This window comes from Eptatretus burgeri, chromosome 10 (genome assembly GCF_056783735.1).
Source record: "Eptatretus burgeri isolate ZD-2024b chromosome 10, Ebu_testis_v1, whole genome shotgun sequence".
Classification (NCBI taxonomy): domain Eukaryota; kingdom Metazoa; phylum Chordata; class Myxini; order Myxiniformes; family Myxinidae; genus Eptatretus; species Eptatretus burgeri.
This window is the reverse complement of record NC_140970.1, coordinates 69705298-69723019: the sequence shown is the minus strand read 5'-3', so window position 1 is coordinate 69723019 and position 17722 is coordinate 69705298. Positions and strand designations below refer to the sequence as shown.

Sequence of the window (17722 nt, the reverse complement as noted above, 5' to 3'; positions counted from 1 at the left end):
TCTTTTGATATGTCTAGTCTGGCTTAGATTCCTGACATGACTCAATAGTCACTGGTGCTTCACTGCAACAATGAATATGCTGTCCTTTGGAGGGACATTAAAGCAGGTGTCCATTTTTTTTTTTAAGCCCCATGGGACCTTTAACAACCAATAACATTTGGTGGTGGAGCTTAAAGATCCCACAGGGCATTTAAAATAAAGTACACCATTGCACTCTGTTTCCCTGGCAAAAGTACAAATCCCTACCCAATTGCACATGGGTACAGCGACACTTCAGTGAGGATGCAACCAGCAGACCAAATTCGAATTTTATTCCTGCTTCAATATGCATTCACAAGAATTTAAATGTGAATTCCGAGTGCTGAGTTTGTCTTAAATTGGAGAAACTCAAGTCAATTTATTTATATAATCTGAGCCACATGGGCTAGGATTATATAAATATTTTTCAAACTTCCACAAGAGAATTACACAGCATGGTACAGAGGTAGCGCACTTACCTTCGAGCCGTCTAGTCCAGATTTGATTCTCAACCCAACCACAAACTGTTGGATTGGTATTTTGCAGTCGGTTCAATCAAAAGTTGGCATCCCTTGGGTGGATGTTCAGCTACAGGTTACATCTGCTAGCATTAGATAGTTGTGAAAAATTCCACCCTGGCTTTTGAGAGTGTAGGTCTGACATCACAGAAACCCTGAAAAAATTCCTAATTCCTGTTAAACTGCAGTTAGGAAGTAGTTTGCCCTTGTCCAATATACCTGGAAACCAAGTGACACTACTTGCTATCTAAGAATGTGATTGTCATGTGGGCAACAACCCGTTAAAGGTACAAAAACTCATGCACCCAGGTGTGGCCACATGTCATCCATGAACCTGTGATCTGTCAGCTTAATGGCTCATGCTATCAGAAGAATTAAACAAGTGAAGGCACTCACTTGTGCAAGGGGGAAAAGCATCGCCACCAAGAAGTTTGACGTCCAGTTGGAACATCCTGCAACGGCCACTGCTGCGGGTCGTGGGCCTTGGCTGAACAGTTCAGCCACAATGAACCAGGGGATGGGTCCTGGCCCAATCTCAAAAAAGGCAACAAAGCCAAAGAATGCAATAATAGCCAGGTAGCTGACTGCAGGTGCTTTAGTCTGCAAAGCAAAAGAGGAAGAAGTTGAATAGAGAGGTAAGAGTGGGGTTCAATTTTAGTGGAAACCCTGAAATTCAATCTGATCAAAACATTCCTTGGCAATACCAATAAATATAATAAAACACAAAATCGAAATTCAATTTGTACATTAATAAATAAATAAATAAAACTCCATAAGTGACAATAATAAAAAATTTTATTATTACAACAACACTTTAACGTTGCACCATCGAGCGATATGCCTCCAACCACATTATTACATCATTATAATACTTGCACCAAGTTTAATTTAAATAAATTCCTTCAGTTGTTCTCAAGTATTACATTTTTATCTGACCTCTTGATACCAAAATCAAACCATTTCATCTCAACATCATTACACATACTTGTATCCAGGTTGGTGAGAATCCCATCACTGGTTCACACGTTAGCACGGTTACAGAATTTTTTTACCGAACATGACCTCTGGACTCCAAAAATCGAATCAGTTCATCTTTGCATCATTATACAAACTTGTACCTTCAGCTGTTCTTAAGTTGTCGCAGTAATGAAAACCTATCATGGACGGACACGCATTGGTCGTGAAATGGCTGGTCCGTAATTAGTTAGTCGCGAGTCCAGGGAAATTCCTGAGATATTTATTATGTTCATGTACAGGTAGTGGGAAGAAAAGAAAAACACCAACGTAAAGTCACTTAATAGGGCATTTAGCCACCACATGCAGCCAGTTTACGATGGCATCGGGTCTTCTAGTGTCTGGATTTCTTTAGGAGGGATGCGGAACCATTCTTCCACGAGAAAGTCAATCAACTCACACCTGTTTGATGGAGGTGGAAAAAAAACTCAGGCATTGTTCCAGATTAACTGATAAATGCTCGATTGGGTTCAGATCTGGTGACTGAGAAGGCCATGACATATGGACAACATCAGTGTCATGCTCAAACCATTGGGCGACCACAGGTGCTCTATGCACGGGGGCATTTTCATCCTTGAAAACACCCGTCCCAGCAGGAAAGAAACGCTGTAACATAGGGTGAAGATGATCACTCAGTACCATTAAGTAGCGATTGGCATTAACTTTGCCTTCGAAGAGAACAACTGCACTCAAACCATGCCAGGAAAATGCAGCCCATATTTCAGAACCACCAGAACCATTCACTGTTAAAACCAAGCACGCAGGGTTGTAGAGTTCTTTAGGTTGGCACCACATGTGCACTCTTCCGCTTGTCAAGAACATGGTGAAGGACGATTCATCTGACCATATCACATTTCTACACTTCTCGTTGTCCATTGCCTGTACTCTTTGCACCACTGGACTCACAAACATGCATTGTCAGGTGTGACGAGTAGTTTGTGCACTGCAACCTGACTATGGGTATTCCACGCTGTGGAGTTATCGGCGTACCGTTTATGATGAAACTGGCTGCTCGCACCCGAGGTTTAAATTTAGTCAATTGATCTGCAGTTGCTCACCTGCTACCTTGCACTTCAAATTAATGCATGGATATCACAATCCTGGAGTATGGGCTTCTGCTCACTGCTGCCATTTGCTGATGATGCATTTCCCTCAGAATTACATGCAGACACCACCTTAGATACTGTCACTCATGAAATATCAGCAAGATTCTCGAGCAGTCTTCATCACTGAAGCTCCTGCAAAACGCACCCCAACAATCACCCCTCTTTCAACATCCGAGGTCCCTTCTTGCAGCCATAATTATGGGCAACCCGGTCTGTGTAGTGTTTTTATACATGACCCTAAACATGCTGGGATGTTATTTGCTTAACACATGGGCCACACCTGTGTGGAAGCCGCTGCTTTCAATATACTTTGTGTCCCTCATTTACCCAGGTGTTTCCATATTTTTGTCCACCGCCTATACACTTTAAAGAACTTATGTACACATACACTTTAAAGTTATATGAAATGTATACCTCCACATCACCTTTGAGTTTCTGTACATTTCAAAAACTGATCAAGGTACGTTTTGATAACAAAAAGTCATGATGAATATTTGAAGTCTAATTTTATTTTAAAAACACATTTTGTATGTACTGTATGCTGTCCAGATGCCCAGCAATGTGCTCAGTTACCAAGCAGCTAGCTAATACTTGCTAAGCCAGCTGTTCATTATCAACAGTTTTGAATGGAGTGCTTAATCCATTTGGCGAGCACGCAACACGATAATTGGTAACTTAACACACCCCAGATTCATTACATGGTGACGAGGATAAACATCGAACCATGACTTCTTTGGCCATAATCGATGAATTTGTCCCTCAGGAGGCAGATTTTGACACAACAAATGGCCAGTTAGAGGTTGGTAGGAAGCAAAAGCAGGTTTTATTTTAATTATTTATTTTCCCCAAACATGGTTAAAAACCCTGCAAAAATTCATCGGTGGGATGAGGGAGGTGAAAGGCAGAGGTGGAAAGAGGCAGGGGAAGGGATGGGAGGATGGACCCAGCGTTGCCTGGCAATGCCGAGTAGTCCTGCACACATGCCTATCCATCCAATTAGAATGTGATATTTGGTGAGAAATAAATAAATTGTGAAAAGATTGCTATCATATACTTGAATGAGTCAGAGAGTTTGCTTCAATAAAAATTCATCAATTGGTGTGTTACAGCCTATAGGGACAAATAAAATTGAAGATTTAGTGGCAATGGTAGCATCTCATTGCAATCTTGGATAAATGTTTCACTTCATGGCCTCCAAAAAGAAAAACCACCCTTTATCTCCTACTGGCAGGTACACCCGCCCTCCAGTCAGAAGTGCACTTCTCGGCCCACCAGAACAAAGTACACCCAAACAACACCACCTTTGAGGAATCCTAAAAAATAAGAGATTTCAATTTTTCTTTGTTTTGAAAAATATTTCATGGAAAGCGTAAGTAATGAGCCCCTGGGGTTACCCTGAAATTTTGGTGTCGATCGGCCCAAAAGGTCTTGGATTAGTTACTCGAGTGACACGGCTCTGTTTTATATATTAGATATCAAGTACTTGCAGATTAATAGGAAAAAGATAACAAAACAAACCTCATTCCCACTTTGCTCATTTTTGGTATTTTTGAAACGGCATATTTTAGGCAAAGTCGAATTGGGAAAACGTCACTGTTGGTAAACATTATGGTTATATTGGTTGTGTTAATGCAAAGTTTATTTACTATTGCTGTTTTTTTTGGGGGGGGGGGGGGGTGGGGGGGGGGGGTTGGTTATAACTTGAACAATTTCCCTTTAGGCAATGCTTTACATGGCACAATTGGCAGCATATATATTCATTCCTTTTTTTGCGTGTGTGCAGTTATGAAAGTCTCAGATGGACTGGAATCTTACATACCTCAGTGAGGCTTTGCATTGTTAAATGCTCAGTTGTGTTACCAAATAGTGTTATGCATTCAACCCTGTTTGTTTGTCTGGATGAGATCTCAAAAAAAAAAAAAATGGACGGATTCAGATGAAACCTGGTGGACAGGTTGGGCGTGTGACAATGACAAATTAATTCGATTTTGATGAAGACCCAGATCGAATAATTTTCCATTTTCTAAGTGAAACTTCACCATTGAAAGAAAGGGCCAAAAAATGATATATACAAAGCACAATATCTCGAAACGTTGTAGATGGATGACAAAACTTGGTGGATGAGGTGGGTAGATGACAAGAACAAGCCGATTAGATTTTGGAGGTCCGTGGCAACCGGTCCAGGATTATACCCAATAGCCCAGGAGACTGCTTTGGCCGCATCGACGCTCTGTACAGAGTATGGTCCCAATGGATGATGGATAAAAATCTGGCCTATCAGTGGGATATGTATATCAGATATACAAGTATAGTTGCTTTTGTTTTCCGGTGACTCATCGATTTTATTTTAATACAGCTGTTAACACTCGTGAAAGAGTAGAATACAGGTCAGAGGGCTGACAGACAAAAAATGGGACAAAGACAAATTGGTGTGATTGCAAGTTTGTTTAATTGAGCTCGCCTGCTCTATTGCACCTGGCCCAGTGCTGCAGAAACTGTACAGTTTTGAAGAACTCAGCAATGGTGTAGGGAAAACAAACAACAGCACTGGCACAACTCGAGGATGCACACACTTTCCAGAAACAACTTTCCTTGTTAAGCTCCCGTATTCCAGACTGAATGCACACTAAACTCTTTCGTTCCTCATTTCTCCTGTCGGAGGAATTGTCTTACCGAGGCTGTTCTATCTTACTCTTACCTCCAAGGCTTCAAGCAGGTGGTGAACCAACATCTCAAATTAATTCCCCATTCTTATCCAGAATCTATTTCCCCAATGACCATTCCTAACCCATTGATTTAAAAGTACATTATTGAACAATGCCACGATAGGTACAATTGAATTAGTGGAAGCTTAGAGGAAGCCCTACCGTAAAAACCTATCTCTTCCGTCAAAATTGACCAAATCAAATCGGATTTTTTATATGTTGTACTTATGGACATTACGCACAGCTTCAAGGAAATGAAATTACGAGAAAAAAAAAGTTCAAGTGGGCGTGGCTCCACCTACAAGGGACATGGGACGCCCTTCATACAAAAAGACACAACAAGACCATGATATCTCGCTCGTGTCCAAGTTTCATCAAGATCGCATCAAAAGTCATGGAGCTATGCTCTGGAGAGAGTCACAAACAGAGAGACAGACACACAGACACAACAAAAATTGTGGTCACTGCTGGCACCCACGAACCAATATTAAAAGTACAGTACCACAAAATTTATTCCAAGAAATGATAAAACTTATTTAATGCTCATAATTATATACAACCATAATCACCACTACAAGCAATAGCATTCGTCTCAGCAGGAAGTGAACAGGAAAATAGGAAAGCAGGAAGGACTAGCCAAGCAACACCTGTGACCTGCATTTAAATTAATGTTGTAGCAAGAGTAAAAATAAAATCTGAACAGTTTGGGATTAAACACGGTGAAATAAGCCAACCTTTTTTATACATACTGTATATGCCATTATAATGGAGAGCATTAAGAAGCAGAAAGTTGACTCGGTGTTGTGTGTTCCAGTCAGAAGTCAGGATGATTACATTACACATCTACACATGTGCTATTAAAGTACACTTGGTCCTTACTTAAAGGTGTCGTTGCGTTCTCGAAAAACACTTTAAAGTTAAACGAAACACATTTTCTGATTAGAATTAATGTATAAACTGGAGTTTGGCTCTTTTGAACATTTCTCATCAGAAAAACAAAACAAGCATAAGTTAAAATACTCTACATGTATCGTACATTCTGCAATGAAATAAAATTTTAAAATAAAATTGATTTCTAAACACAAAAATATATATATTTGAATAAGATAACACTAACCAGTGACTGGTGTGGAGGCTGTTGTCGAGGTGGGGTGGGGTGGAGGGGCGATTAGTGAGCTAACGGGATGAAGGCCGGTTTGATATTTTCCATGATGTTGCTTCTAGTACAGCTCATCTTGGTAACACTTAGCCTTGTGCACTTTCTTCGATTTTGTCTGCATCACTATGAATTGATTTTACCGTCAGAGTTGGCCCAAGCGCTCTCCTGATATCAACTGCTCGTTCGTCGGCATCAAAATACTAAAACCTCCAATTTGCTTTATAATTTTTTTTTTAGAACGTACAAATATTAACTTTTTTTTGCTTGTTTTATTAACCCTGGACTTACTGAGCATTTTGACTCATTTTGATCATGATTGAATCATGCTTCAAACATCAAAATGGCGTGACAACTGTTCAGCGTCGACATACACCTCGATGCACGAACAAATCACCAAGCATAACAATAGCTATAAAAGCTCTCAGACGAGGAAAGGTTCTCCACCTCTGGTTTAAAGGGACAAATAAAAGAAACAATGGCCATTGCAACCAGCTTGGTAAACCTTTTTTTGAGAATAGCTACTAAGAAGTATTCTTTTCATATAAGGATGTTCCACGTCTTTTGTAAGATGTGCAGGTACACTTGCTTGTCATAATTAAAGATAATAGAAGCTAATCCATTAACAACCCTTCAACTTACCATAAAATAAAGCGACAGAGTCATGATGACAGTGCAGACAGCCATGCCACCAAGACCGACCAGGTGCAAGACTCTTCGGCCAAGTCGTTCGACCAAAAAGAGCTACAGGAGAAATCACACCTATGTTACATGTGCAAAACTGGTCAGAGCCAAGGACAATCATAGTAAACAGAGTAAGGGGTAGAGAGTTTAAATTGGAAAAGGGAAATATGGAAAATGGAGGGTTGGAAAGAGGATTGAGGGTGAGGAGGGGGGAAGATAAGTTAAAAACTTGGCCCCAACATATGATAATTTTGAAATCGCACTGAACTGAATTTCAAATGTTTATTTACCGAGACGATGGTGAAAGCAGCATTGACAACCCCAGCTCCAATTGTTGCATACTCTGCCTGGTTAACACCCGCTTTTGAAAAGATGCCAGTGGAGTAGTAGAAAACCTGAAAGCAGGCAGAAAGGAACCACCGTAAACACAAAAGGTCCACATTTTCAAGGAAACGAGTCATCAACCTTTACTCGTAGCCTTCAAAAGCTCGAAGAAATACAATTGTGCAACATCAAAAGCACTAATAACTTCACTGATGTTTCAAATGGTAGAGAAATCGCAAAGACATAGCAATGTTAATCAGATAAACCAGCTATTTATTAATGTTTTGGAAAAAAAAACAAAAAACAAAAAAAACAACTACACTGATATTTTTGGACTCTGATGCAAAACAGACTTTGAAAAGATGCAGTCAATGTTGGCCTGTTATTGTTTTCATAAAAACTCCCAACTCATGATGCAAGGAGCCCAGGTCAAAATCTAGCAGAAAAAAAATATATATATATATATATATATATATATATATATATATATATATATATATATATATATATATATATATATATATATATATATATATATATATATATATATATATATATTTTCCATTGTGTCCTATTGACCTTGTAATTCACGTAAAAGTATACCGATACTGATGAGTGTCTGTCACTTGTGTTATACGTACAGGTACAAGCTCCTCCATGAACTTTATATCAACTATAATAACAGCAGCATCACAATTTAGATGGGAAGATCAAACAAGAACAAAGAAAATCAAGTTTTAATGAACATATTCATCTCAATAGGAAGCAAACAATGGGAGTGGAACAAACAAAACAACAAAAAAATCCTTATTTTTGCAATTCTGATTTTAATGAATAATTTGTCGTGGACGAGTTATGTTAACAAAAGTCGACAGTTGAACACATTTAGCTTCTGTTGTGCTTCAGTTACAATGTGGGACAGGAAGACAATCATTCATGAGAACATTTGTGGCTGCCTTTTACTTGATTGCTAATTTCAGAGAATGTAATGGATTGCACTTTGAAATAAAGCCAAATCCTGCTTTTCTTAAATCCCAAATAACCCCAATTCCTCAAACCTTCCCCCCTCCAAGTCATCAAACCCCTTCCCCACCACAAGTCCTCAACCACACCCCTCCCCCCACACCCAAACTCTTATCCCCTCCCCCATTCTTTAAAGCAAGAGGACCTTTGTACACCATTACATATTATTTCATTCTCAAAATGGTGGAATATTTCATTTACCTTTTTCCATGACTGCCAACTTCACCCCAACTGGCTTTCCCACCTTCCCAAAGTTTCACCCCATCACAATCTCGGCAGCACGAGATATGTTTAGCGAGAACAATAATCCAAAAATACCTTCAGGCTTCAAGACCCCATTCACAATCTCACAAGACAAGTCCTATGGAAATTCCATCAAATTGCCACCCTCAAGTGATTGCGAGTCGGCCAATTGTGATAAAAATGATCCGAAATTAATTATCTTGTTCGTGATGCATAAATACAATGTTGAAATGAAATAATGACGAAACAACGTAAAATTCACAACCTCGCGAGATTCTGACATATTACGATATGTGACGGAGGGACAGAGACTGATAAGCTAAAAAAAAAACAAAAAAAACAATACCTCTTCATCTCATTTTCCTGAATGTACAAGTTAACACTCCCTATATGTGTGTATATATATATATATATATATATATATATATATATATATATATATATATATATATATATATATATATATATTATTACTACAAGCATGAGGATTTTAAAAAGAGATAAACACCCAATATAATCATGCATTACCAACTGCAAAGTATAGAAAGGTTAAACTAAAAAGGAGCTTTTAAAAATTCCAGAATAAAAAGCTAGAAAATGAAGACATTTCAAAAATATTGGGGAGGAAGTGCATTATGTTGTCTACAAATTCTAGGCTTATGGAAGAGTAAAAAGTGATTGCAATGAAATGGTTTGTAAGCAAGGTCAAATACTCTCCCAAAAGTATACACACTAAGCTATTTTGAAAGAGTACAACTTACAGCATTTATCCCAGAGAGCTGCTGAGAGAGCTGCAGAACGATGGAGATGATAATGGCCTGACGATAGTTCGGATGTCGGAAGAGCTGCAAGATGGAAACTTTGGGCTCTTGCGTCATGCGCCGGTGCTCTTCTTTCATTTCATGCATCTCATTGGTGACATCTTCGACACCACGCAGTTGCTTCAGCACTAGACCAGGCACAAGAGAGTAAGCTAATTAAATTAAACAAGCTTCCAATCACACCAAAAGTCTAAATGGCCCCACTTTTTGACTGTTAACCCTCTAACCCATGTTCCACTCTTCCACGAGTGTTGACAACTATATTAAAATAATAAAATGTACCGATCACTAGAAAACAAAAGCAACACCGAACACTTAACGCAGAGCCGGGCTGGTGTACAATCGATTCCAGCAGATCTGAGACACGCTCACACATCCACATGCACGAAAAGGAAATATCGATGCTGCCAATTTTTACACAAATTTCACAAGGAAAACTTGCTCTTTCAGCATATGCAAATAAACATTCCATTTACAAAACAAATTTACCAACAGCAACTCTTTCCCAGTTCTACTTTGCCTATAATATCCTGATGGTTTTGGAAAACTTACCCCATGGGGAGAGCATACATGAACACGTAGGTGAACCGAGGATCAGTTATTTCATTAGTCTTTGTATCGATAGTCCTTGGTCCCTTGTCAAAGGGCTGTTTGTGGGGGGAGGGGAGGTGTTCGCTTGGCTGTATTTTTTCCAGTGTAATGTTTTCCCCCTCCCCCTCTGTTACTCTCAATCATTTCTACTTTACACCATCGTTCTGTTCAATCCCTCTGCTACTTTCAGTCTTTCTTCCTTCACACCATCGGCCCGTTTCAACGGTTCACCAATAATCTCCCTTTCAGACATCCTTTCAACACATCAGTCCTGCCTTCGGCCCCATGGCCATTAGGTCGTCCCTCGGTTTGGCAGAATTTCTCTCCATGTTCCCTCCATTCACACAATATTTAATTGGGCACGTTGGACCCGTCTGGTCGATTACCCATTGCATGCTCGCACATGCATGTTCACGTCGCATCTCAAGCATGTTCACGATGCTTGGTGCTCGTCGTGACCTGCGAGGTGCGGTGCTTCTTGTAGGCATGGTGCAGTGCAGGGCTGTATGAGTGGGAATTTTGCGTGCGTGTGGGGGGAGGGGCTGGGGTCTTCGTTGAAAGTTCCCTCAGAATGGCGTGGCAATTTCCACAATGATGCTGTGGACCCGCCACCCATCGGTTGTGGACCAATGTGAGAAAGAACAAGGGGGAGGGCTTGGGGGAGGAGGGAAGAGCACTGATATGAAGAAGAGGAGGCCATAATGGGATGCAAAGTCATTTGCCTGTCAATGAATATTCATGCCTTAGAGGTTTATGATCTTGAGAGGAAGAAAGACAGAAGTAAACAGGAAAAGCTTGCACAAGCAGGGACAAAAAGTTTGTGAGTGAAGGAGAGAAGGCAAAGAAAGGTTTCACGAGCAGTTGGTATTGAACTTGCGTCTGGAAAAGAACACTCATACCATGAGCGTTGTCCTGCCCTCTCGATCCTGTCAGCCACAAAGAACGAGGAGGGTGAATGGCAGCACCTCATACATGGGGGCCTGAGGAGGAAGAAGCTGAGACAGGGAGGGCAAGTCACATATTTAGCTTGCATATCTGAGACGCCAGAGAGAACTCGCCGACTGGGTCTGCGCACCAGAAGTTGAGGCAGAGGAGGGCGAGTCACATATGTCGGACACCAGAGAGGACTCTGGGCACCTCAGGGATGTGGCCGTGTGTCCCGATCGCGTCACATTGCCACTGCCCATCTCCATCAATTTCCCTCTGCATTTTCTTGTATATTTATGTGATGTCATGTAGGAAAGAAAAGACTGGTTTTCTTTTCTCCACACTTTACTTATATTTTATTTTCAAGGTCTTATTTTGATGGCCAAGTCTTTTGTCCAAGTAAGATTGGACAACAATAATACATGTTATGATTAAATCTGCTCTTTTGTGCCTTTATGCTTTCTTGCTTCTAAATACTTGCTATCAAAATATTGCAATTAATAATTGTTTGTTGTTATTTCAATCTGTCTCAGTTGTCTTTTTATTTATTGGTCCAACAGTGCACAAGTATAGTTGGACGGAAAGTTGTACCCCAATTATTTGCTCTATTAACCAGCGCACACTCACTGCAACACTAGTCAATCATCTGACTATGCGCAGAGGGCACGTTAGCCTAATTAGCTGGGCATCCACAGGTAAGTAGTGTAACCCTGCCCGGATTAGCAGCACCAATCGGCATTTGTGCTTGCCAAGCAACCTGCAGGTGCATTAAGTTATCTGTGCCCGGCAGCCTCAGGACCAGGCATTCGGGAGGGACCAAAGTGCTCCCCCTCATGGCAGGCTCGTGGGTCTGGTGAGGAATATTTTTGTAGGAATTTGTGATTTTCCAAAATATTTACCGAGTTCGCCATTTCCGGTCATGTGATTGGCATGACCTCTGCAATTCAACATCATGACCCTGTCCTAATGTTGTAACCCAAATTTGGTAGCATTTTGATGGGTGGGCCTGGAGAAGAAGATTTTTAAAGGAATTAATGCGATTTTCCCAAAAGTTGACCAAGTCGGCCATTTTGACACACGTCCTGTCACGTGATCCACATGACAATATAATTAACATCCCCACCGCACCATAATGTTGCTACCTAAATGTGAGCATTCTGACAGGTGGGTCTCGAGAAGATTTTGGAAGGAATTTACTAAGTCAGTGATTTTGACACTTCCGTTCACATGATTGGCATGACCCTCGCAATTTAACATCCCTGGTCTAATGATGCAGTCCAAATTTGGTAACATTCTGACTGGTGGGTCTGGAGATGATTTTTGAAGAAATTTATTAAGTCGGCCGTTTTGACCTACTTCAGGTCATGTGACCGGAACGAGCTTTGCAATTCCTGTTACCAGTCAGAAGAACGTTTCTGAAAAATTCAGCTGGATCGGCCCAACAGTTTGGCTGAAGAAGTCGAAAAAGGAGACAGGCGGTCGGGTTCACGATGGCAATACCTTCTCTGGAATGTAAATTTGAGATACACTAAAATGAGCCAAGTGGGACTGGAGATTTAGTGAGTATTTAATACGGGAGATAAAGGGAGCTTTTGTTTCGAGAGGTCACGGAGTGAAACGTTCTCAAAATTGCAATGAGAGACGACCAAAGCAACTAATTCTGTAATGTTAATCATCCCTATATTTCTATATTTATTATTTTATTTTTTTAGTGAAGCAAGTATCTTTCCTCTCACAGTGGTGAAGTTTAGGCTTGGAGTTATCATTTTTATCCGTAAACAAATTGTGCAATGCATTTTGCCGATATCGATTCAACCTTTATTGGGTGCACTCTTCCAGTCGGATCAGTTTGTCCAAATCCCCATTCATAATCTGACTGCTCTATTCAACTGGAAGGATCATTGTCAAACCCTGCGTTCGGTACCTCATAATCAGAATTTCACAACTGGACCATCACGCTTGTTGAACGTGTGAGCCCAACAAGAGCAATACATCAACTACCTGATAATCCAATGATTCTGCTTGACCTTGGGGCCCACGAGCATTCATCCTGCTGCCCTTTACACCATCATTATCAGCTCACCTGGAAAAATTATAAATCGCTGCTCGGAACTGCAGCTTCTCCAATCCCACCCAAATATGGTCTGTTCAAGATCTAAGTGGCAATAATTCGCCGATAGCTAACTGGAGAGTTCATAGAACACCTTACCCCATGGTGGGAATTTTTTTTATTTTTATTTTTTAAGGACATGGGAAGGATCTTTTCAACTCTTGCTTTATGTTTCTGAGCATGATCTATATTTCTTATGAGCCACAATGACTCAATCTCGGTATTGTATTCTCCAATGCTGAGAGCGAGTGACAAATTTGATTTGTTGAGAGGACATAAAAATGGCATAATATTTTGGCCCAAGAATGCGAAACGGAAGGGTTTTGAAAGTACGAAAATGGTGATTGGTGTTCCAGAGTTTATAGAGGGCTCGTGGGCTTGATTCAGCTCGCAGTGCAGCGGAGAGGATTGGTGGGTCGTGCTGCTGCTGCTATTTGCACTTGTGGGCTTGATTTGGCTCATGGTGCAGGGGAAAGGATCGGTGGGTCGTGCTGCTGCTGCTATTTGTGCTCGTGGGCTTTATTGGGCTGACAGTGCGGGTTGAACTGAGTGACCTTTGAAAGAGTATTGATCACCTTTTGTGAAAAGCATTTATTTGATGCAAGGTGAATGAGCACAAATTTAATGCATCAAGGAAAGCGGTGAGAGCAGGACAAAAGGAAGGGGAGGGGAGACGGAGTGAGTGGGGTGGGGTAGAGATGAGTACCTCAAGAGTAGGGGTGAGGAGTCAAGTGTGAAGGGAGAGCCAAGGGATGGGCAGGGAGGAGGTGGCGAGCGAGTGGATAAAGTAGTGTGTGCGCGTACACAAGATAACAGGCTCGGGCCGTGGTCGAGCAGGTCAGCCTGGGCAGCGCTGCCGATTGATGGCTAGAGCATCCAATACAGATCAAGATGGTACAAGCTCTGCCAGGTGGGCAGTGGTCCAGAAGTGAGTTTGGCTCAGTAGTTTGAATGTGGGATCAATTGAGGGGGGGGAGGAGGAGGAGTTGAGGTGGTGGAAATGATGCAGAAAAGGAGGTTGGAAATGTGTGTGCAGGAGACCAAATGGAAAGGAGACATGGTGAGGAGGTTGGTAAGAGGAAACAAGCTGTTGCATGCAGGTGGGGATGAAAGGAGTAATGGCATGGGAATAATCGTATCGAAAGAGTTCAGAAAGCAGGTGGTCAGAGTGGAAAAATGGGAGGGACAGATAGTTATGGCATGGTTGGTGGTACAGAGGCAAATGGTTTATTTTATGTCAGTACATGGGCCACAAAAGGGAAGGACTGGGGTGGAGAAACAAGAATTCAGACACACTGGATAAGATGATGGGAATGGTTGAGCTGGGCACGATGCTGTGCATTGCAGGGAACTTCATCACACAATGGGGAGTGGAGAGAGCCGGGTGAAGAGGAAGGTTTTGTTAAATTTGGTTGGGGAAGGAGGAATATATAGGGTCAAGAGCTGGTAGAACTGGTGGCAAAGAATGGGATGGCCATTTCTGGTTCATCCTTTCAAAGGTGGGAAAGCCACAAGATTACTTACTGGAGTGGACAACACAGAAGAGAACTGTATTTGGTGGGGGGGTAAGGAAACAACAGTCATGGACGGTTAAATATTGCAAGGCAATGGTGGGAGAGCATATTACCACCCAGCACAAGCCTGTGGTGTTTGTCGTATGGATGGAGAAAAGGAAGGAGGTTAAGAACAGGGGTCAGAAGATTATTAAGTGGGGGAAATGTAGGGGAAACATTGTCATCGAGTTCAAGGAGGTTGAGGGCTAGGTATGATCAACTTACTGAAGCAGCAGAAGGTTTGGAGAGGTGGAAGTAATATGGAGAGGCATTTTGGGGAATTGCAGAGGTTTTGGGTGGGAGGATATCAGGAAAAGGCACATCATCCAGGGATAGAAACCAGGCATGGTGGACAGAGGAGGTAGTGAAGGCAGTTGGTGAAAAGGAGGTTTGGAAGAGGATAGAGAAGTTAAAGGATATGGGGAGGCAGGTGGATGCAGGGCTACACCTGTATGGGCAAACGAAGAAGAAAGCACCAAGGAGAGCTATGGATAAAGTGAGGAACAGTACGGAAGAGAAGGAAGAGGATGATATATAAATTGGCTCATGACAGAGATGAGGATGGTAAGGCCATGAAGGTTGGGGGGCGGGGAGATCAAGGATGGTGGCAAGATACTAGTAGAGGAGGGCAGTATTGAAGGTGTGGGAAGGGCATTTCAAAGAGCTGTTGAACCGGGAAGGAAGCAACGGGGAGCTGGAGCTACAGTGTTATGCAGTGGGGAAAGTGGAGATGGTGGAGGTTACAGAGGAGGATGTGCAGACAGCATTGAATAGGATGAAGAAGGGAAGAGCACCAGGCATTGATGAGGTGTGTCCAGAGATGATAATTGCAGTGGAAGGAGTCAGAGTCAGTTGGACAAAAAGGCTGCTGAACATATGTATGAGAGAGGGTTCAATTCCAGAGGAGTGGAGGACAAGGTTAATTGTGCCAATATGGAAGGGGAAGGGCAATGTTCAAGATCTGGGTAAGTGTGGGGAATTATGCTCCCAAGTCATGTAATGAAGGTGCTGGAGAGGATTCTGGATGGGAGGATAAGGAAAAGTGTAGAGATGGAAATCAGAGAAGATCAACAGGCGTTTAGATAGGGTAGGGGGACGATGGATGGAATGTTCACGCTGAGACAGCTGGTGGAAAAGAGGTTGGAGGTACAAGGTGAGATTGCATTGGTATTTGTGGACCGGAAGAAGGCCTAAGACACTGTCCTGCGAGACAGTGATGGCTACACCAAGATGGATGGGAGTGCCATAAGTGGAAGCTCGGTTGGTGGAAGGGATGTACAAGGGAACGAAGGGAAGAGTCTTGGTTGGTCCAAGGATGTCTGAGGAGTTCAGCGTGAACATCTGTTTGAGGCAAGGAAGCACTAAGCCCACTCTTGTTAATCATGGTGATGGAGCTCGTAAGCAGGAAGGTGAGCTTGAGGGGTAGTATGGGGAGGATGCTGCCTGCAGACGATCTGGCTGTTGTGGTGAAGAGAGGGTAGGAGATGCAGGAAGTATTGGGGTAGTGGAAGGAGGCATTTGGGAAGCATGGGCTGAAAAAATATCAGGTTAGAGGGGAAGGAGATCAGGCAGGGAAATAGGTTTGAGTATCTGGGAGGAACAGGGATAGTAAGTCCGAGGCAGAGGTGTGGAGAAGGATTCAGGTGGGTGTGAATGTGTGGAGGAGGGTGGAGGGAGTAATGGCAGACAAAGATATGAAGAAAACTGCAAGGGAAGTTTCTGATTTCATGTGTAATGCCAGCCTCCCTTTACAATCTGGAGACGATGGCACTGACAGAGACAACAGAAGCTGCAGGTTTGCGAGAACAATTGTGTCAGGAGGATTGCGGGAGTGAAGAGGGCGGATGAACTGAGGGAGGCGATTGTTGTGCAGATGAGTTTGACGGGGAGATTAGTGAAATGCCGGCTGAGATGGGCTGGATACTTGGTGCAGATAGGGGAAGAGAGCGAATACGTTGAGGGAGCAAGGTAGGAGGAAAAGAGGCAGACTGCGGTTGAGATGGGAGGATTGTGTGAGGAGGGATATCCGTTCGGTAGGGATGCTTGGAGAGTGGAGAGCTGGCTGAGGATTGGGGGGGGGGGTGGAGGAGTATCATGGGCAAGGCAGAAGTGTGGTGCCATCGGACCTCACCCTTTATAAAGGGAAGAAGAGGGAGGAGGGAGAAGGAGAACTGAACTGAAGTCATATAATTCAATTGAAATAGGAGGTTTTAAAGGTTGTACAAAAAGTTAATTTGGAAGTTTACCACCATTACACCACCTTACCTCAGTTCTTTTTGCATGTTGTTTGTGTCCTTTATGACATTCCGAAAAACAGCAGGTTTCCTGTTTGGAACGAGTGTGTTTGACTGCCAGAAAGAGTAAAAAAGAAAAAAAATTACCGACTCTGCTTTGCTCTCTGCACACATGAGCCTGGTTTGATTTAATGGTTAAGGCGGCTCGCTTCAGATCTTCAGCTCTTCAGTTTGAGCCCTCGTCATAACACAGAGTGAGTTGACACAGCCTGTCGGCCTTCAGAGGTCAGCAAAATGAGTACCAGCTTACTGGGGTAATAAGCCATTCGAGTATCCTGTGTCAGTGTGGAAACCCATCCAGGATTGTACTGCTTAGCCAATGAAACCGCCTCAGCAACCCCATGCACCTCATTGCATGAAAGGAATGGTCATTCTCTCTGCACATGTGCATTTGGAATGAGACAATGTACACTTTTCCAAATTCAGAGCTGATGTACTGCTAAACTGCAGGTTCGAGTTCCGATTCATGTTCTACAGTGTTCAAAATATAGCATTCAATTGAAATTGTCATTCCTTAATTATAAACGGATGTCGATAGACAGACAGACAGACAGAAAGACAGACAGAGTGAACAAATTGCTTAACACCCCCTTTTTTGCTTCGCATGCGCAGGGTAATAAACAGACATGGATTCC

General features: G+C 42.3%; 1 protein-coding gene across 1 annotated transcript in view; it reads right to left on the bottom strand.

Moving 5' to 3' along the window:
* LOC147018814 (solute carrier family 2, facilitated glucose transporter member 1-like) overlaps positions 1-17722 on the bottom strand; it is a 32741-nt gene that overhangs the window by 3729 nt on the left and 11290 nt on the right. Inside the window, exons 7-10 of the mRNA XM_085898856.1 lie at positions 9553-9740; positions 7492-7596; positions 7160-7261; positions 933-1136 (exon numbers count right to left, since the gene is read on the bottom strand). Coding sequence (XP_085754982.1) covers positions 933-1136; positions 7160-7261; positions 7492-7596; positions 9553-9740 — 599 coding nt within the window. The remainder of the gene's footprint in view (positions 1-932; positions 1137-7159; positions 7262-7491; positions 7597-9552; positions 9741-17722) is intronic.